General features: G+C 58.4%; 1 protein-coding gene across 3 annotated transcripts in view; it reads left to right on the plus strand.

Moving 5' to 3' along the window:
* FARP2 (FERM, ARH/RhoGEF and pleckstrin domain protein 2) overlaps positions 1 to 18,577 on the plus strand; it is an 87,372-nt gene that overhangs the window by 57,748 nt on the left and 11,047 nt on the right. For all 3 annotated transcript variants that reach the window (XM_039861137.1, XM_039861145.1, XM_039861154.1), the window contains exons 12-18: positions 446 to 503; positions 2,095 to 2,347; positions 11,773 to 11,951; positions 14,872 to 14,961; positions 15,319 to 15,452; positions 15,762 to 15,837; positions 16,355 to 16,592. In XM_039861137.1, coding sequence (XP_039717071.1) covers positions 446 to 503; positions 2,095 to 2,347; positions 11,773 to 11,951; positions 14,872 to 14,961; positions 15,319 to 15,452; positions 15,762 to 15,837; positions 16,355 to 16,592 — 1,028 coding nt within the window. The remainder of the gene's footprint in view (positions 1 to 445; positions 504 to 2,094; positions 2,348 to 11,772; positions 11,952 to 14,871; positions 14,962 to 15,318; positions 15,453 to 15,761; positions 15,838 to 16,354; positions 16,593 to 18,577) is intronic.

Below are 18,577 nucleotides of genomic sequence, written 5' to 3' on the forward strand. Positions count from 1 at the left end.
TTTTTAACCATTATTGGAATAAAACTCATTTCAAATACATAAACATGTATTTTGACACTTGAGTTGTTTATTTTTTTAAGATGATGGATTCGTGATATCTTTATACAGGTACAGATATTACTTTTAGCTTCTAGTCTGTATAGCTCAGCTCATATGTAATGTTTTTACATAGTTTGGTAAACTCTGAATCTGAAAATTCACACTGTTTCTTTGCATGTGGAATTGTTCCTTCAGTGGGAAGACAGTTTCACCTCTTCTGGGATATTTATTTTTCATTCGAATCCTTGTCTTCTGTTATCCTGCCCATTTCTAGTGAGGTGCCGTATGGCCTGTCATCAGAGCCTGGGCTGCGTTTTGTGGGTGCACGGGCACGGCAGGGGCTGCTTTAAAACCCGGGATCAGGAGAGGAGGGCTTGCTGGCTCACAGTTTGTTCTCTGTTCACAGAAGACACAGCAGGACTCAGATGTCCACCCGTGCCCTGACCACGGACTTGCCAAAGCAGGTTAGTCCTCGTGGCTAGAACGTACGCAGTACGTTATTTTAGAAAATAATTTGGCGATGTTTTAACAAGAGTCGTAAAATTAGTTGTGTCGTATACACAGCAGTTCCAATCCTGGCACTCTGTCGGCAGAAAGGAGTCCTAAGTAAAGACAAAGTTTCGTGTGCTGATGGGCAGCACAGTGGGACCCTAGGAACCGGAGTCCCCGACAGCCATGTCTGTGCGGCGGTCCATTTGACGGACTGCTCAAGAGCCATGAAACTTGTTTTAGAAGACTAGTGTGACCATATGCTGATACTTGAAAGTAGCAGGCTGCAAAGCGGCCTACGTAATATGATCCTCATTTTTATTTAAGACAAATAGATGCACGGAGAAAAAGGGCAGGAGGAGTAAGCGGCACCGTGGCACACACCGTCTCAGCGATGCGATCGGTTTACTATTTATAATTTTTTATGTCTGCCCATTGTTAATTATTGACAGTTTGTCATTTATACTGTTAAAGTATTTCCAGAAGCTGAACATGTACTGCATTAAAGCTATGTGTCCCACTTTTTTAATTGAGTCTTTTAAATAAAAACATTTTTTAACTTTTCTAGGTATGTTTCCTATTTAGGCATGACTTCTTAGATCAGTTGAAATGAATAATTTCTTTTTATTTTTTAACAAAGTTCAGATTTATGAATAGTGTAAAATAGTACAAATTATCTAAAACTTACATTTAAGTCTTTAGTTCTCTGATATTGTCTTTTAAAAGCAACAAGAGGATATTGAATATGGTTGAACGATCAAGAAAAAGTGATGTTATTAACATGCGGAAACAGATCGCCCTGCTTCTACACAGTGGTGGCCGTGCCCCCGCCACGGCCTCGGCCTGTGAGGGGCTGCGGCACACGAGCACCCTCTGTGATGCATGTGCCACACGGTACAGGGCTTTCTGGAGGCACGCCTGGGTCTCAGTGACGCGTGAGACGTGGCATAAGCAGTAGGGAGGACTCACTTCGTGCCCGTATGTGGGGCCGTGAGCGAGGACACGGGCAGGGGGCCCGAGGGGCAGCGAGTGCAGCATGGCCGCTTGGCCTCTCTGGCCACTGCCCCTCCGGGATTCCCTCCCGCTCCGGAGCCGGAGCCGCACAGGCAGGGACACACGCACAGTCTTCGCTGAGGTGGATGCACCGACGCGCGCCCCTGCTGGCGCTGACCTTCTGACCGCTGTCCGTGCTGTGCTGTAGGGTCTCGTGTGCTGACAGGAACGGCTTGAGGCCTGTCTAACTCTCTTTCCCCGTGAGGAAATGATGAAAACCCAAAAACAGCCTCGCGCGGTGGGCGGGGGCCGCGCGCGCCAGTTGTCAGCGGGGGAGGTCTCTGTGCTGTCAACGCTCACGCACGTGGGGTGGTGACCCGTGTCGGGCCGTGTGCGGCCGGGGCCCTTCTGCAGCGCGTCCCTCCCCAGCCCCCCGCTCCGAGTGGGGCGAGTCCGGGCAGCCGCGTGTGGATGTGCCGACTAGGGCCTCGTTAGCTTTGCAACCTTCCGAAGGAAATCTGTTAAGTTTTTCTTTTTCTCTCCTGTTTTGCTTTTCTTCACTGTGATACCCAGAGCATCTCCTTCACCGAGGGTGTGACGACAGCCGTGTCCCCATCTTCAGCAGATGCCTCCGTCTATTCGGCCCCTCCATCCCCGCTGGCCCCTGCTAGCCCACCCAGTTTCGAGGACAGTGGCAGCTCCCCAACGGAGCCCCAGGCTCCCCGCTTCCAGAGGCCCACGGCAGAGCGGGGCGGCCGAGCGCTGGAAGGCCTCGACACAGGACAGGCACCGCCCCGCGGGCACCCTGCGCTCCAGCCTCGTCAAGGTGCTGGGTCCGGTCGCGCCGTGAGGGGTCGTAGCCCCACGGGCCTAGGTGCAGTGGGGGCCGGCGGGGGGCGCAGAGCCCCTGGGGAAGACGACCATGGGGAGCGCGACTTGGCCACGGGCTCCTGCCTCTCCAGGGGGACACGCCCGGGTGGCCGGCCGGGCGGGGGAGGCACCCCTGTTTTCACATTGACAAACGCCCAGCTGCAGGTGTCTGAGGAGTTCATAGATGACGACCCGGCAGACATCTCTTTCTTTGCCGGAGGCTCTGAGGCGTTTTCCTTCCCGTATGGCGGCGTGGCCCCTTTGCGTGCTCGCCCAGGCTCTGCCCTGTGCAGCCCAGATAGGTACTCCCCTGGGGCAGCGCCCGTGGACGTAGGGCAAGGCTTCGCATTTGAGGGAGACGGTGGCTTTGGGGGTGACATGCACCCCTCAGACACCTCGGAGCTGTTCGAGGTGAAAGCACAAGCCAGCCTGATGCAGAGCCTGCTGAGCCCGTCCGGGAGCAGCTCCATCAGCAACCTCCCGCTGCACGGCTGCTCGGCGCACACGCCCAGCTCCGCCGGCCGCTCGGAGGCCAGCTCCCTGGCCAACTTCCCAGCCCACTCAGTGCGCTCCGAGGCTAGCTCGGCCTTCCAGTTCTCTGACATCATCGACCAGTTAGAGCAGCTCAGCTACCCCCCCACGGCGGCCGAGGACTCCAGTAGCGCCGACACGGACTCCTGGGGCTCCGAGGCCCCCATAGACACGAGCCTCTATTTCAGCACCCCTTTCGCACAGACCAGTGGGGAGAGAGTGATTTTTGATTTGCAGAACAATGTAAAGAATTGGAGTCCAGGAGAGCAGATAGACCAAAACCTGTCTTGACCACTCGCAGCTCCTCTGCAGGGACCCTCCACCTGCTCAGTGCCCTGAGGGCGCAGGTCGTTGGCTTTCAGTGTCCATGGCTAGGGCTTCTTTCTTTTCCTAATTCTCTGATTGCTTATTCTTTTGAATGTCACAGATGAAAACTTCCACTGTGAATGGTGTTTAAGACTATGCAGCAAGTTGGGGATGGATGAGTATTTCCAGCTCCTCCTCCCAGAGCTGGGCAGTGAGTCTGCAGCTTTATGTTTCTGGTGTGCGCTCTGATGCAGCCGGAAGCTGGTGCTGCCCATCGTGAGCATAACGGCCTTGTTGGAGGCCCTCGGGACGCGTGCCGTCTGCCTCTGGTGCTGCGGTCTGAGACGAGGCACGCTGCTGAGATTAGCTAGGGTGGAGGCTCTGCTTGCCCTGTCCAGCCAGGGCTCAAAGTCTCGAGGGAGCCAAGCCCTGGGAACAACAGTGGAGGCTGCAGCCTCTGCGTGCTGGTCTGTGGCTGCGCCCGGCGGGGTCCCTGGGTGTCCCAGGGTGCCTCAGTGCCAAAGGCGTCGTCCCTTTAATAACTTAGACCCAGACATAGTGCTATGTGTAGATGCTGGGCTTGGAGAGGTATTGGTTTAAAATGCAGTTGAACTGTCTTCTGTGCGGTGTACTTGGGGCGTGATAGGTACGTGGTTGCAGAGAAAGCGGAACCAGGGAGCCGTGCCTTGGACTGACAGAGTGGACCGTTCGCTAGAAGGAATAAGCATCCAGAAAGCCGCCGACACCGAGGGGCCCCCTCCCTGAGGGGCAGTGGCATTTCTCTACGCGCTGTGACCCACTCTCTCTGGCCGCTGCCCGCGGTGCTGTGGTTGGCACCCGTGTGCTGGGCGGGGCCAGTGCCCAGAGCACGGAGGGACGTGTCCATCTGCGGACTTCGGAGAGAAGCCACTGGCACGTGGCGCGGCAGCAGTCCCAGACGGACACTGCCGAGTTCGTCCGGTCCACAGGCTGGGCTTTGTCTTTGGAGTGTGTTTTCCATCCCTCTGGCACTATTTAGTAGAGCAACGCCCCGTTTAAATAAGTTTTTCCCTGATGTCCTGTGCGGCTCTGAGCCTCCCGCCAGTGCTCCGGTACGAGGCTGCTTGCTGCAGCCACACTGTGCGCCCAGGACTCGACGCCCCTATGACTCCGGCGAGGGTCGGTCTCTCATTGGCATTGATCTGATGCCAGTGTTGGGAGAGGTGCATGTGGCTAGTCATCTCCTGTTTTCGTGGCTTCAGCCCCAGCTGGCCGTGGTGGCCGGCCCGGTGCCCGGCGGGTACCACTGTTACTTGCCCCGCCCTCACTCTGCAGGCCACCTCTCTAGTGATGGAGGCGCTGGGCAGGGTTCTCAGTTGGCAGACTGACCTCCGAAGAGATTATGTGACTGGGCTGGTAAACGGGGTGCTGTTAGGACTCACTGATTAGAACAGTGTGTTCGGGACGTTGTTTTCCCTTTGTGTCACTGAGAAAGCGACCGGATTCGTGTGGCGGAGAGCTTTTCCTGGGCCTAGCTGCCCCGTGCCCCCCCCCACCACCACATCCGTTGTCCCTAGTGGTGCTCCAAACCAACCAAGCTGTCTTTTTTTTTAGGGGGACCCTCCCTAGTGTCTGGGCAGCAGGTCAGAGGTGGTGGGTGATGCCTGTCACGCTCTCGTCCTGCGGATTCTAAAGGAATTCTGTTCCGACGTCTTCCTAGGCCTTCGCGTGAGAGCGGGGTGTTTCTGTTTCCTCAGCGAAACTTTATTTTGGAGAGGTGAATTTTTAGCTTGTTGTTCAGAAAGTTTTCAGAGTATACAAAAGTGGAAAGGGGTGGAGCGAACGAACCCGTGTCCCCACTCAGCGTCCCCCACGTCGCCCACCAGCCCTTTTCCTTCACGTTTTGTGCTGTGGCATTTCATAGCGGGTGCCTGGCACACCAGCGGCGTTCCCAAACTCTCTACATGTCTGAGACGTGAGGACGCCGCCGCGTGTAGCCCCACACAGACGTCACGCAGTGTCGGCGTCCCCGGCGCCGTCACATGCCGAGGACACTCTGAAGCTGCCTGGCCGTCCAAAGTGCCTGTCACTGATTGATTTGTTCAAGTCGAAATCCAAAGACCAGCTGCTGGCCGCATGTGGCCAGTAGCGCCTAAGTCTCTGTCACTTAGAAGCCCCCCACTGTGCCAGTGACTTGGGGAAGAAGCTAGTGGTCCTGCCTCATGTCCCGCAGTCTGGCCAGCCTATGCCGTCGTCTGCCTGCCCCTCAGGCCCCTGCGGCAGGCTGGACCTGGAGCCATGCTGACCACTCACCCCTCACTCACACTAGCCACCGTCCCACAGCCCACCCGGCCGGCGCCTCCGTGGGGCAGCATGTAGGACGACACAGCTGCATAGCAAGCCGGCGCCCCAGTCATTTTGTGGGCGCTGCTGGGGAAGGCGCCACGTTCAGGTTCAGCTTTCTGGGGAGACCTGGAGACGTTTCTGACAGGTTTCCCTCCCCAGAGCGGCGATGATAGTTCGAGTTTATGGCTCTTCCTTTACAGCAACATCGTGTGTTTAAAAGCCAGCCGTAGCTTTTGTGGAGTCACTGCTCAGGGTGCCCCCTGCACTTCCGAGTGGGCTGTGACCCCATCCAGAAGGAGTTCTTTGGGATGCACGGGGACGTGAGCCCAAGGGCCGCGGGGGCCTGCTCGCGTCTCTGCTGCCGGTGGCAGGTGGCTTAGGCAGTGACGCCGTTCCCCATACCAGGAGGTCGCTGTAGTAGGTGTTCACACGTCCACAGCGGTTCAGGTCGAGGCACGTTCGGCCTCCCCTTTTTTCAGGTGGCTGCTGATCGTGAAAAGCCCTTGTGCTTATGCAGCGACACCACCTGGGGAGGGGGGTCCCATGTACCCAGATTACAGGACATTCGTTCACACTTGAATAAAACACGTAGACTTGTAACCACACTTCTCACATCAGCAGCCAGATTGCGAGAGTGTGCAGTTGAAAAGTGCCTGCTAAGCGTGGACGGGTTTCTTTCTTAATCCGTTGATCTCCTTAGTGAGATCCAGGGCCTTGCATGGGACAGGAGGGCCGGGCGTGTTGGTGTAGCCAGCTGACAGCAGTCCTGTAGCCGTCCCACCCTGCAAGGCCCCCAGCAGGCGGTACCTGTTGTCCCCATTAAGTCACTTCCAATAATACGCTCCGCTCTAGGCAGAGTATTTATTGTCATTAGTTGTCAAGTCTGGTCGTGTCTAAGTTTCCGGAGGGCAGGCAGTCCGCGTGAGCCGGGGTGCGAGAGCTCAGGCCTGGTGCTGGCGAGATCGCTGTGCTCGGGCGGCGGCCGCCCCGGTCCAGGGGAGCTCTGGGAGCGAGCGGTCGGCTTCCGGGAGTGCGGCGAGCTGGCCCCCGCAGTCCGGAGTGCAGAGCCTCCGAGTCCGTCGCTGCGTCTTCCCTGCCGTGGTTTCGCAAAGTCCTTTTCGTCGCTTCGCTGTGGGGCGTGTTCCGGTTCCAGCGCGGCTCCCGCCCGTGCCGCCCTGCAGGAGTGATTGTGAGCGCCCCACGCGCCACGGCCACGCCCGTGCGATGCACACGCCTGCGGCACACGAGCCGTTGCCCCGCGTTTCGGTGCCCATCCCTGCGTCTGCACGTACGCTCGTGCCCTCCTGGTTCACGGAGCTTGAACCCACGGCCAGAGAGCCGCGTCCCAGGCGAGAGGGTTCGTGCTCCCTCGGGCGCTCAGAGTCGCGGGTTTCAGTCTGTTCTCAAGGCCTGGGGTCGGTCTCACTCTGCCGGGGTCTGCCCGGCCCTGGTCGCAAAGGTGCAGAGCTCGTCGCGGCCGCGGCGCCCCCTGTCGGCCTCTCGTCCGTGGTGGCCGTGCTCCAGTGTCCCTGGTGCTTTTCTCCTGCCGAACGCTGCATGTTCCCCTAGGAGAGAGGAGAAAAGGAACTGGCGTTTCGCGATGCATTTGAACTTGTTCATTCTTGAAAGAGACGCTGCGCTGCCTGGTCCGTGGTACTCATGCAGCTCGTTTTCCAGGGAAGTGCCATTTGTGAAGCTGCAGATATGTACTCATTCAGAACCTTTGTTTATTCAATAAAATGAGGAAACATTTACTATGAATTTTTAAACGAGCTTTTTAGCTTTCTTTTCCTCTACTTGCTACGGTTTTGATTTACATAATTAAAGATTATGTCACGTGTTAAATGAATCCCGAAATAGCTACGTCACTTGTTTTACGTTTTCCCTGACGTCTCTCACTTCATAGGCTTCTGAGCAACAGACAGGCGTGGGGCTGTCCGTCGCCTCAGGCGTGGCAGACGCTGCCCCTCGGAGGCCGGCGGGGGCAGGGCAGGCGCACCCTGGATGTCGTGTGCTCTGCTGCCCTGGGCTCTGCACTGGGCCTGGGGCGCTGGCCGAGGGCAGCGTGGTTTGCAGCACTGGAGGTGACCCACGTGGCCCCTGGGCTCGCGCTGTGCACAGAACACATGCTGCTGGCTTCTCGATTCCGGAGACAGGGCCATCATTGCCGTTCCGCCTCACGGCTGGAGCCCAGCCTGCAGAGTAAGCCCCTGACCCAAGGCGCAGCCGCTGCCCAGGTCCCGGACACGGCCGCACTCCGGCTTTGAACTTGGGCTTCCCCCTCGGCCGAATGGGGCATGGACCGTAAGGTGGGTACTGCACCACTGCTCGGCGGCCTGTGAGAAAGGTTTCTCGCCTCCCTCCAGGCTGCTCCCTGGGTTTCAAGGTGCCTGGCACCCTGTGTGGCCAGAGGTGGAAGGTATCTGTGCTCTGTCTCGTACTGGAGCAGGGCCAGGTGGCAGCAGCCTTCTAGAAAAGCACCCGTTGACACAAACTCTCCAGAACCCTGGGTTGGTCACCCCCCAGGTGGAGGAGAGAGCATTGAGTCACAGGTGTCAGCCCCTTCTGCATGAGGTGGCCTGCCCCCAGTGAGGCCACCAGTGCCCCCCAGGGATGAAGTGGTGCCACAAGCAAGTGGCACCTCAGTGATCAACCCAGATTTCAAGAAACTGCTCAGAAGCTCGTCTCTATTAGACCCACAGGCCGACCAGTCAGGCAGGCAGGCAAAGGCCGTATGAGCTTGACGTTTGACGCATGTTAGATCACATTTCTTTCCCAATGACTGTCACAGACTGTTTAGTTTATGTGGATCATTTGTTTGAGGGACCTTACCATCATCGTTCCAATAGTTCAGAGGATCCGTAGGTCAACAGCTTCTCAGAATTTTAGGCAAAATGTGTCATTCGTTAGAACAGACGCAGGGCTCCCTGGATCCCGACGCGTGCACAGGCACAGAGGGTCACCCCAGGCAAGTGGCCCAAAGTGTCACCGTGCTGTAGGGTAGGGCGCCTGCCTCTTCTAATAAGAAAGAGTCTTGATTACCCAGAACAAAAGAAAAAACTCTGGAAAATGCTTCTTCGGAGCACGTACATGTTGATGTCACCCTCCGAACACCAGGTCACCACAGCCACGTCTAGCGTGTGGGCCCTGTGTGCCGGGCACCCACTCCAAGCTTCACAGGTGTCCCCTCGTGGAGGCCTCACAGCCCCACGGGAAGGCTGCCTGCTGCGGTGCAGACGGAGAAGACCAGCAGGGAGCGAGCTCTGCAGGGCAGACAGTGGCAGGCGAGCTGGGGGTCGGGCCCCTCGGTAGCTCCAGCCTTTTGTTTGCGAGCCAGATTTTGTGTGAAGCGACTCATAACCGTCTAGCCCAGAACTGGAGCCCAGAACAGTTTCCTGCTGACTCGGCGAGCCCACATCTACCCAGATTCTTCAGACGGTTCAGCCCCCTCCTTTTCTAGTGGGATTAGTGAGCCATTGTCCCAGTTAAAGGAGTTTCTAGATCTTTTATCTCCTGTTATCGTGCTGACCTTCAAAATTGACCTTGAATCTTCCAAACTGGAGCTGATTCTTCCTCCACTATTGGACAAAAATTGTCAAGATTGTTTTTTATAGGGATTCGAAGAAAATTGAAAGGTATAAAATAAAAGTTAGCTCAACTCTCCTCTAAACGTGGTATTTGTCTTTAGTGCCCTAGCCAAATGAATAGAGTGATGATAAGCACAAAGTATGACACAGCGCTTTTTAAAACGACATTTCAAAAATTACGAGTATCTAGAATGGCAGTAACGAATGCCGCAGAGGAAGCTGCCGGAGCTGCTCGCTGCTGACGAATAACCGGAAACAAGAGCTCTAGGTGTTTCTTGGAGACGATGGAACCCTGTAGCTTGCAGCCTGCCTGTGAGCACGGGCGGGCGGTCTGGGGCCCACTCCAGCGAGGCACGGGGCTGGTGGGACACGGCTACTGTTTGCGTCGGTCCGTTTTACGTAGCCCGGTCCTGGAACTGAGGAGCGCCTTCAGCACGCGTGAAGGAGCCAGCGCGGCGGTGCCGGAGCACGCCCCTCCGCGTCTGCACGGTCCGCGGCGAGCGCTCGTGACAAAGCACGCTGGCTTTCTCACTGTGTTTCTGGGACACGGCTCTGGTTTACAGATACGTAAGATTAATTCTTTACCGCACCAGGGAGGGCTAAGCACGTTCTGTGATGCCTAAAACTTGATGTGTAGCATTTCAAAAATTCTTACGACACCTGCTCTTTATCCACGCATCCTAATGTGCATTTCCAACCTAGACGAGGTCTCCTAGGGCTCAGCACCCTTCTCCTTGTCCCACAGTCCAGACAGCAGAGCTGGGGCTGCACGACCTCACTTCCGGAGAACACGCCTGCAGAGCCACGGCCCCACACTTGTCTTCTCGGTATGCAGTGTATGTCAGTGACTCACACACGATAGACGGGCCCACGCAGGATGGGGCATGGGAACACGGGGTGTACACGCGAAGCACCTCGACGGACCACTCTCTTGAAAACATATTTCCCACAGCCTTGTTGACTTTATCTGTAGGGTCTGTGTTTACAGAATTCGAAGTAGGCATGGTTTATAATGTGTTGCTGTAGTTGACAGACTTAATAAAACAAATGTTTAATAGCAGCCTGTGGTACTTTTTAATCTGTTTGCTAATTGTGAGTTGACAGTGTTCGTGAAGTAGAACCTACAATGATAGCGTCAGATGGTGACTCAGTCTCCCAGGTGAGCAGTCTGTCCTGCAGGGGGGTCCCTCTCCCTACCGAGGGGCCACCCTCTGGCAGCGTGTTCTCTAGCCTGACGGCCATTACCCTGCACTGGGCCCAGGCCAGAGAGCTCTTGTGGCGTGACCCGTGCTCCAGGGCCCAGCGCCCAGCCCGCAGCCCGGGTTCGAGCCCTTCAGAGCTGACTAAGTCTGGGTAAGGCCTGGCGGGGGGCGGGGGCGGTTAGGAGTCCTATGATCTTTTAAGGTTGCTCAGCATCTTTTAAATGTGTGAGAAAAGCAAGTTCTAACAACCTGGTCCTTAGTAATGCCACATCTTTTTCTGTCCGGGATTTCTAATGGGAACGAACGTTTCCTGTCAGAGATCCCAGAGGAAGGCTCTGGCGTCTCAGCGCCGGCGGCTTAGCTCCGAAGTACCTCAGTGGGGTCCCGCACTCCAGATTGTCAATGTGAAAATAAGGGCCCCTCCAGCCATGGGGCTGCGCTGGGGGGGTTAGTGCAGCTGCTGGTGCCCACCCAGGAGCGGGTCACCACAGGCGCCTGCATCCGAGATCTCCAGCCGCGGCCGTGGCGGGTCTCGCTTTGAAGCCAGCTGTGGGTGGAGCAGGCGGGCACCATGGATTCAAGTCAAGTTACTTGTCACCTGCATCATGGTTAGAAGTGATGGAGGCTTGGGTTTCCCACGCTGGGAACCCTAAGGCAGCTGTCTTAAGACACTTTAGAAGCAGTTACACTTCTCTTATGGAACTGCTTTAGTGGTATCTTTAAAATAGGACACTTAAGAGTCACCGGTGTCCCGCTGAAAAATGTTAGAAGTAAACTCAGAACCGAACGGATAAGAATGTCTTTATTACAAAGTGTATGATGGGATATGCCTATCGTAAGCCTTTGTAGAACTAGCCCCGAATTTTGGCTTCTGTCGAGTCGAAAGCAAACGTTCTTTTAAAAAGGGAAAAAATTTAAGTAATTACTTTTGTAGTATAGTTCTAGAAAGCCAAAATATAAAATCTTTGTTAATGAAAAATTCAGAGAAGTATGAAACAGTATAAAGAGTTGCCATCTTATAAGACTCAGTTTTTCAAGTGAATGATTAATGACCGTGGCCTAAACAGGCACCTTCCCAGGTATGTCAGCATCAGCGTGATGTCTCGAGCACACGGAAGGTGCCGCTCCCTGATGGTCCCGCCTCACGGGCTTTGTGCTGCTTATTGTGTCACGTGCATCTCAGAGCCAGGGGGACCCCCAGAACCTCAGAGCCCCTGTGACACCGGATTGGTCAGCCATCAGCCTATTTCCATTTTCGCGTTGTCATAGCAAGAGCTGCATGTGACAGCAGCTTTGTTTACAGTTTCCAGGAAGTGCCTGGTGGTGGTGCGCGGCCAGTGTGGGCCACGCCTGGGGAGCCACGTGGTATCTGGCCCACGTCGTGGCTCGCGCTCATTTCTCGCTCCATCCCCTGCCCCGTTCAATTCCAGGCCTCTCTGTGGACAGTCCTCAGCCTTCTCCCTCCGCCCGGAAGAGCCCACTGAGCCTGAGCCCTGCGTTTCAGGTGGCTCTGGGCCCTGCTGAGCGGGGCTCGTCCCCACTCCTGAGCCCTGTCCTTAGCGACGCCGGCCAAGCCAGGACCGATGACGAGGAGGAACCGAAACACAAGGTGGGCGCCGCCCCGGCAGAGGGCTTGCTGCTGGGGTCCTGAGGGCGGGGCAGGGTGCCTCCCACCCCACCACCACCCCACCCCCGCCCCATGAGCAAAAGGGGATGGTGGACTGGCGTCCCCAGCAAAATCACAGCTGAGACCCTCCCATCACGGTCAGGGACTCCTCAGGGACTTCAGGGACTCCTCGGGGACTTCCGTACCTGTTCGTGGCACCCAGGGCACCAGGGGGTAGCAGGGGGTGGTGGGAACGGGCAGGTGCCGAGGGAGCCCTCAGCCAGGTGACTGGGAGGAGGTCTGGCTCTAAGGGCGAGCGCCAGGGACCCACCTTGTCTGGGGGACAGGGAGGCATTCCTGCTAACGGCTGAGGGGGTCCTGGAGGTGGAGCGTGGCCGCCGGGGAGGCGGCGGGTGTGCGGGTTCGGGGTGGCCAGTGGAGGTGGCCGCCCTGCCAGTTTGTGTTTGCCATCAGGATGGGTACGAGGCAGGTGTAAGAGCCTAGGTAGAGAGCGTGGAGCTCAAGGACGAGGCGGTAATCACAGGTGGGGACACCAGTGGCCGTAGGACCCCCGCCTCACAGGTGCCTGTCACGTGGAGCAGCTGTCACAGACACCTTAGCACTCCGCTGCATTTCGTCCTGAGAGCACCAGATGCATGTTCCGCCCAGGCCACCCTCACTGGACACATGTGGCCTCCGTGCACACTGCCCCTCATGCCCGGGCCCCCTGCACCCACTTCAGCGAGAGCAGGCCCGGAGCTGTGTGTGTGCTGTGAGTGTGCTTTGTGAGCTATGTGTGCTATGTGTGTGCTGTGTGGGGCTGTAGTCTGTGTGTGCTGTGTGAGCTGTGTAGTCCCAGCCCAGTGAGCTCTGACCGTGTGTGCGTGTGTGCTGTGTTGTGTGCTGTGTGAGGTGTGTGTGTGTGCTGTGTGTGCTTGCTCATTGGGGCTGTGTGTGAGCTATGTGAGGCTGTGTGTGATACTGTGTGTATACTGTGAGAGCTGTGTAAGCAGAGCTGTGTGTGAGCTGTGTGTGCTGTGTGAGCTGGCCAAACCTTGGAAAGCTGTGTGAGCTGTGTATGTGCTGTAGAGCTGTGTGTGTGCCCGTGTGAGCTGTGTGTGAGCTGTGTGAGGCTGTGTGTGTACTGTGAGCTGTGTGTGTGCCATGTGTGTGCTGTGAGCTGTCTGTGCTGTGGGCTGTGTCAGCGAGGCTGCGTGAGCTGTGCGTGAGCTGTGTGTGTGAGCTTTGTGTGTGAGCTGTGTGTGGGCTGTGTGAGGCAGTGCATGAGGCTGTGTGAGCTGTCTATGTGCTGTGTGGGCTGTGTGAGCTGTGTGTGTGTGAGGCTGTGTGTGTGCCCGTGTGTGGGGCTGCGTTATTGACTGGCTTCCGGCCCAGGACCCCCACCTCACGGCCGGGCTTTGTCCAGCCCCCCCCCCTCAGGCCTCGGTCTCTGCCTCCATCCCATCAGGCAGCCCAAAGTTCTCCTAAGCTTCCCAGAGGGACAGGGCCCAGGGAAGAAGCCACGGGCCCCAATGTCAGCCTCCGGCCCAGCCTCCCCTTCTCAGCCGCAGACCCCCAGCCCAGCTCACTGCTTCAGCTCCTAGATGCAAACCTGACCGCTGACCTTCCTCCCTGACCTACGCCCTGTGGCATGTGGGCCCAAAGCCTCGGTCACCCTTGCCGCCTCTACCCCTGGTCCCTCCCCCAACAGCAGAACTTGAGCTGGGAGACTGGCCAGGGCCCCAGCCTCCTCTTGCCGCCCCACCTCCCGGTGAGCCCGGGCCCTCCAGCCTGCTCTCAGCGTAGCAGCCAGACTTGTCCCGGGGTCCCAGTACGCCATTCCCACCACCTCCTCAGCCCCGCCCTCTCCAGGAGGCGGTCTGTCTGCTCTGCTGGAGTCTGCAGCTGCCCACCCCGCCCCCTCTGCCCCCTCTGCCTGCTCTGCGCCCATGACAGGTCTCTGCGTGACGGGCAGCTTCCCCATTAGCCTGTGTGTTGCTTCTTGCCTGTTTCCTCCCAGGATGCTGTCAGCTCAAGGACAGGGACTCCTGCTCCTGGGCATGTCCCAGGTGCGGTTTGGGGCCGGCATGTGCTCTGTAGGTGTTTGCATGGCAGACGTTCTCTAAAGTCCCCAGCCGGGCGGAGGAGCAGCAGGGCGGCCGTGCAGGGTAGAGCAGGAGGGGCGTCTTCCAGCTGCAGAGGACGGGGGAGGGCCTTGGAGCTGGACTTCCCGGCCTCTCTGAGATGCTCCAGGGACAAGGCGCAGCCCCTGGCTGGGCCTGAGCCTGGGGCCAGCGTGAGAGCCCGTGCGGAGCCCAGGTTCCCAGGGCGCAGTGTATGGCCCTTGCTGCCACAGGGGTCCCATCCCCTGCTGAGAGTTCTCATCCTCCCCAGGGGCCTCGTACCCCCCTGGGGCCTTAATCCCCGCCCCCAGAGTTCCCGTCCCCCGCAGCGGCCTCCTCACTGACTTGCCGGCATCACCCACAAGCAGGCGGGCCCTGGTCGGCGTGAGAGCTGCAGGGCTGGCCGGCCCGGCTGCCCCGAGCTCTGCCGGTGCGACGGGCTCGCACACTGACGCCTGTTCCGTGAGTCAGGCGTGATCGCTCATACGGGCCGAACGCTCGTGGGTCTGTGTGGCAACCAGCTGCGCCTCTGGCAGCGACAGCTGAACGATGATGTATCTCAAAAGCAGTAATAGCCTTCAGTCTGTGTCAGTGTTCGAACAGCAATTCTCTTCTCAAAAAGAGTAACCGGCAATGAGGAGAACGTGAGGGAGACACAGCTGGGCTCATATTTTCACTCAGAAGAAAACCCCCTCGGGAATCACGATGAAACCCGCATGACGCCGGTCGCTTGTGCAGGACGCGGGTGTCACGGTATCGTGGCCGACAGCCCGTGCTCACGCTGTCTGTGCCTCTCGCAGTGGCCGGGAGCGGACGAGGCCTATTTCATAGCGAAGGAGATTCTCGCCACAGAACGAACATACCTGAAGGATTTGGAAGTTATTACTGTGGTAAGCAACCTACGTCCCTTTTTGCTTGGGTGTCCTCGATGCCGCTTGACCCTCCCTGGAGGCAGGAGACCCCCCCGCCCCCCAGAAGCGTCCCTCGGCCCCGGGGCTGACACGCCCTGCTCTCTGAACCAGATTTCCGTCAGACGCCCAATCGGCTGGGGTCGTGGGCCCCATTTTCTGTAAAACTGGGAGCGTGGCCACTTGAAGCTTCTCATCCAGAACCGTCTCATGCTGTTGACGTTTGGTGGTCAGCCCGGAGCACAGCTGTGGCACTGATTTGAGCCGTCCTCACAGTGCCTCCGGGGTTCGCGCCGGGTGTCCGGCCGAGGCCCGCGGTCACCCTGAGCTCTCCCGCAGTGGTTCCGCAGCGCGGCGGTCCAGGAGGACGCCCTGCCCGCGGGCCTGAGCTCCCTGCTCTTCTCCAGCATCGACCCCATCTACGAGCTGCACAGCGGCTTCCTGCGAGAGCTGGAGCAGCGGCTGGCGCTCTGGTAACTGGCTAGGTCACGGGGACCGCGTCTCACTGATGTCTGTCCTTAGAAGGTGTGGGGAGGAGTGGCCGCGAAACCGTCCCTTATCCACCCCGTTCCAGAAGAATGGGAAGAGCGGGGTGCAGGTAGGCCATCCTGTTTTGCCCCGATTGCCGTCTTCGAGAGAACAGCCCAAATGTCGTACCCGGTTCTGTCGAGGACGGGCCTCGCCCTTCGAAGCACCCGGCTAGGACAGCCAGTCACACTGGGCCTGTCAGGGTGAGTCTCGCGAGCTTTCGCAAGGTTGTGACTGTCTCGTCGTCTGTACAGGGAACGGCCTTCCGGTGCCACAGGCAGTCGTCAGCGGATCGGGGACGTGCTGCTCAGGAACATGCGTCAGCTGAAGGTACCGACCGCGGCGTGCATGTGGTGGCGGCGTGCGTGTGGTGGCTCTAGGCGCAGGAGTACCTGTGGGACAGTTCCCGGGGAGGGCGTCCCCTCGCGCCTCCATCAGGCCATGGTGGCCTGGAGCGGCTGGTGCGGTGGAAGCCTCGGGGGGAAGCCTCAGCGTCCCCTCCCTCTGACAGCAGATCACTCACCTGCCTCGCCCCGCCTCCGCCGTGCTGAGGCAGAGCTGGAGCCGGGCTGGTGTCATCCCACCAGGAGCTCACCGCTATGTCGCACGAGGCGAGACCCGGCCCTCTCGGCCTCGGTTCTGGTTCTTCACCTGTAAGGTGGAGGTGGAGCCCCTGATGCAGCCGAGGGTGGCCGTGACAGCGTGCACAGCCCCGCCCTCCTGTCTGAACCAGGGCTGGGCCGCTTGCCTGCTGGACGCCCACACGGCAGATGCCGCCCAGATAGGCCGGCTGCTCGCCCCGCTCCCCGGTCGCCTAACCTAAAGGGTCCGTGTTGTGCCCCAATAGCAGTTCACTGGCCACTTCCAAAGGCACGACGAGGTCCTGATGGAGCTGGAAAAGGCAGCCAAGCGCGTTAAGAAGCTGGAGGCGGTGTACAAAGAGTTCGAGCTCCAGAAAGTCTGCTACTTGCCTCTCAGCTCCTTCTTACTGAAGCCCATCCAGCGACTGCTGCACTACCGCCGGCTGCTGGGCCAGCTGTGTGGGCACTACGCGCCCGGACACCCGGACTTCGCCGACTGCCGCGGTGAGTGAGGGCCTGGCGCAGGGGCTGCGGGCTCCACCCCAGAAAGGCCGAGCGCTGCCCCCCCTCCCCGCGATGGAGGGGAGCCGGCCAGTATTGTTCTTCAGCCCCACCGTCCCTGTTCCAAATCCGAACAGTGTAGGGAAAGGCTCCCTCCGATCGTCCTGGGGGTCACAGGGAGTGGGAGCTGTGACGGGCAGACCCCCCACAAGCGCCCCGGGGTGGAGCACTCCCCAGCGTCACTCGTCTGTGCAAAGCCCTGGCAGCAGATCTCACACACGTGGCCAGTGTGGTCTGTTAGACGCTTCTGACACAGATGGACCTTGCCATCTTTCATGTGCATTAAAGGGACACAGGAACAAACTCTGATCTTTTTAACTTACAAATATGACTTCTGGTTGTGGTATAAATTTAGTGCAGGAAATTACTGTCTATCAGAAGATTTTTACAAGTAAATTTGCCATCGTCATAAGACGAAAGACCAGCGTTTGCTTGTAGCTGGTCTCCCCGTCGTCACAAACGGGCATAAATAAGGTATGTTCTGATGCATGAGAACCCAAACGGATCATGCGATGCTGATGGCTTCTTTGTTCTAAAGGCAAGTGCTCTGTGTTTGCTAAAGAAGCAGCACAAATCGTCACAAACGTTTCCGAGCATTTTCAGGGAAATCAAGAAATGCAGCACCTTGAAAATGCCCCCTCCCACCTGCGGGGGCTGGGCCAGGGGTGGCCTCTTCGGGTCACCAGGGCAGGCCACAGGGCAGGCCACGCCCGTGCACGCACTGTTCCTCGTCAGTGAAGTGCAGCTCGCAGGCTGAGGCAGAAACAAAACGAGGCCATGTTTCCGAAAGTGCTTTGTAAATGGCGGACACGACACGCGTCGGTAACTGGCAGCTGGAGGCGTTTGCTCGGCCCGCCGGCCCCAGAGGGCTAGGAAGGCCCAGGTGATGGAGCGCGCTCAGCTGACGACCGCTGTCAGCGCCTCTTCCCACTGCCACCCACTCCACACAGGGCCCCGAAGGCCCCTTGGGGTGCAGATGCCACCAGCCTGGTGGGCTTCCCAGGAGCCCGAGCGTGAGCCTGTTGGGGAAAGGGGCACTTCTAGGTTGGGGCTTAGAGACAGTCGTCCCACATCTTGTCCTTCATTCACGAGGGTTTCCAAGGGCTGTGCCTGGGCTGGCCAGGGGCCAGGAGCATGTTGATGGCTTATCAATGTCACGCTGGTTCTGTGGAAACCCAGGCATGGGTGGCACTGTGGACAGCAGCCCTGCATCGGGTCTGAAGGGCGTCCCCAGCTTCCACCAGCTTTCAGTGCCAGACTCCCCAAGGGCCATGGGGAGCCCATGTGGCAGCCAGACCTCCCAGCATGCACTCTACACACACGGCGTCCGAGGGCAAGGTGGCACCGTTACCATCCAGGGTAGACATGTGGGTCTAGGCGGCCTGCAGTGAACAAGCAGAGTGGAGAGAGCCCCTGCTGGCAGCGTTGTGCAGACTTGAGCTGGGCCCAGGGGGGCGGCCGGGTGAGGGGCCTGAGCTCAGGAGCCTGCACAGCCAACGGCAGGTGCCAGCACCTGCAGCGGAACCCCTGGCGCTTGTAACTTGTCATTTAGGGAGGAAAACTCATCTCCCCGTGTGCCTCTTCACGTGGCTTCATTCTCTTAAAGCCGTGAGACAGGTGCTGTCCCCTCCAGGAAGTGAGCCGCAGTCACACGGCCCCCCTTCAGACTTGCGGGGCTGGGGAGAAGCCAGGCGGAGTGGGTGGGGGCGGACAGCGCCCGCTGCATTTCCTGGAGCCCTGAGGTGCCGTGGCCAGGCCGTAGCGGGAGTCGTCGGAGGATAGCAGGGTCCCCATGACTGGCTGCAGCAAGGGGACAGGAGGCTGTGGTCCCTGCACCCGGGGTGGGGCTCTGAAGACCACTCAGTGTCTGGTTTTGTGTTTCGTCTGAACACATTCTTCCTGAGTCTACGCTTTCATGGCATCTGCTC

Source organism: Pteropus medius, unplaced genomic scaffold (assembly GCF_902729225.1).
Source record: "Pteropus medius unplaced genomic scaffold, Ma_sr-lr_union100, whole genome shotgun sequence".
NCBI lineage: Eukaryota > Metazoa > Chordata > Mammalia > Chiroptera > Pteropodidae > Pteropus > Pteropus medius.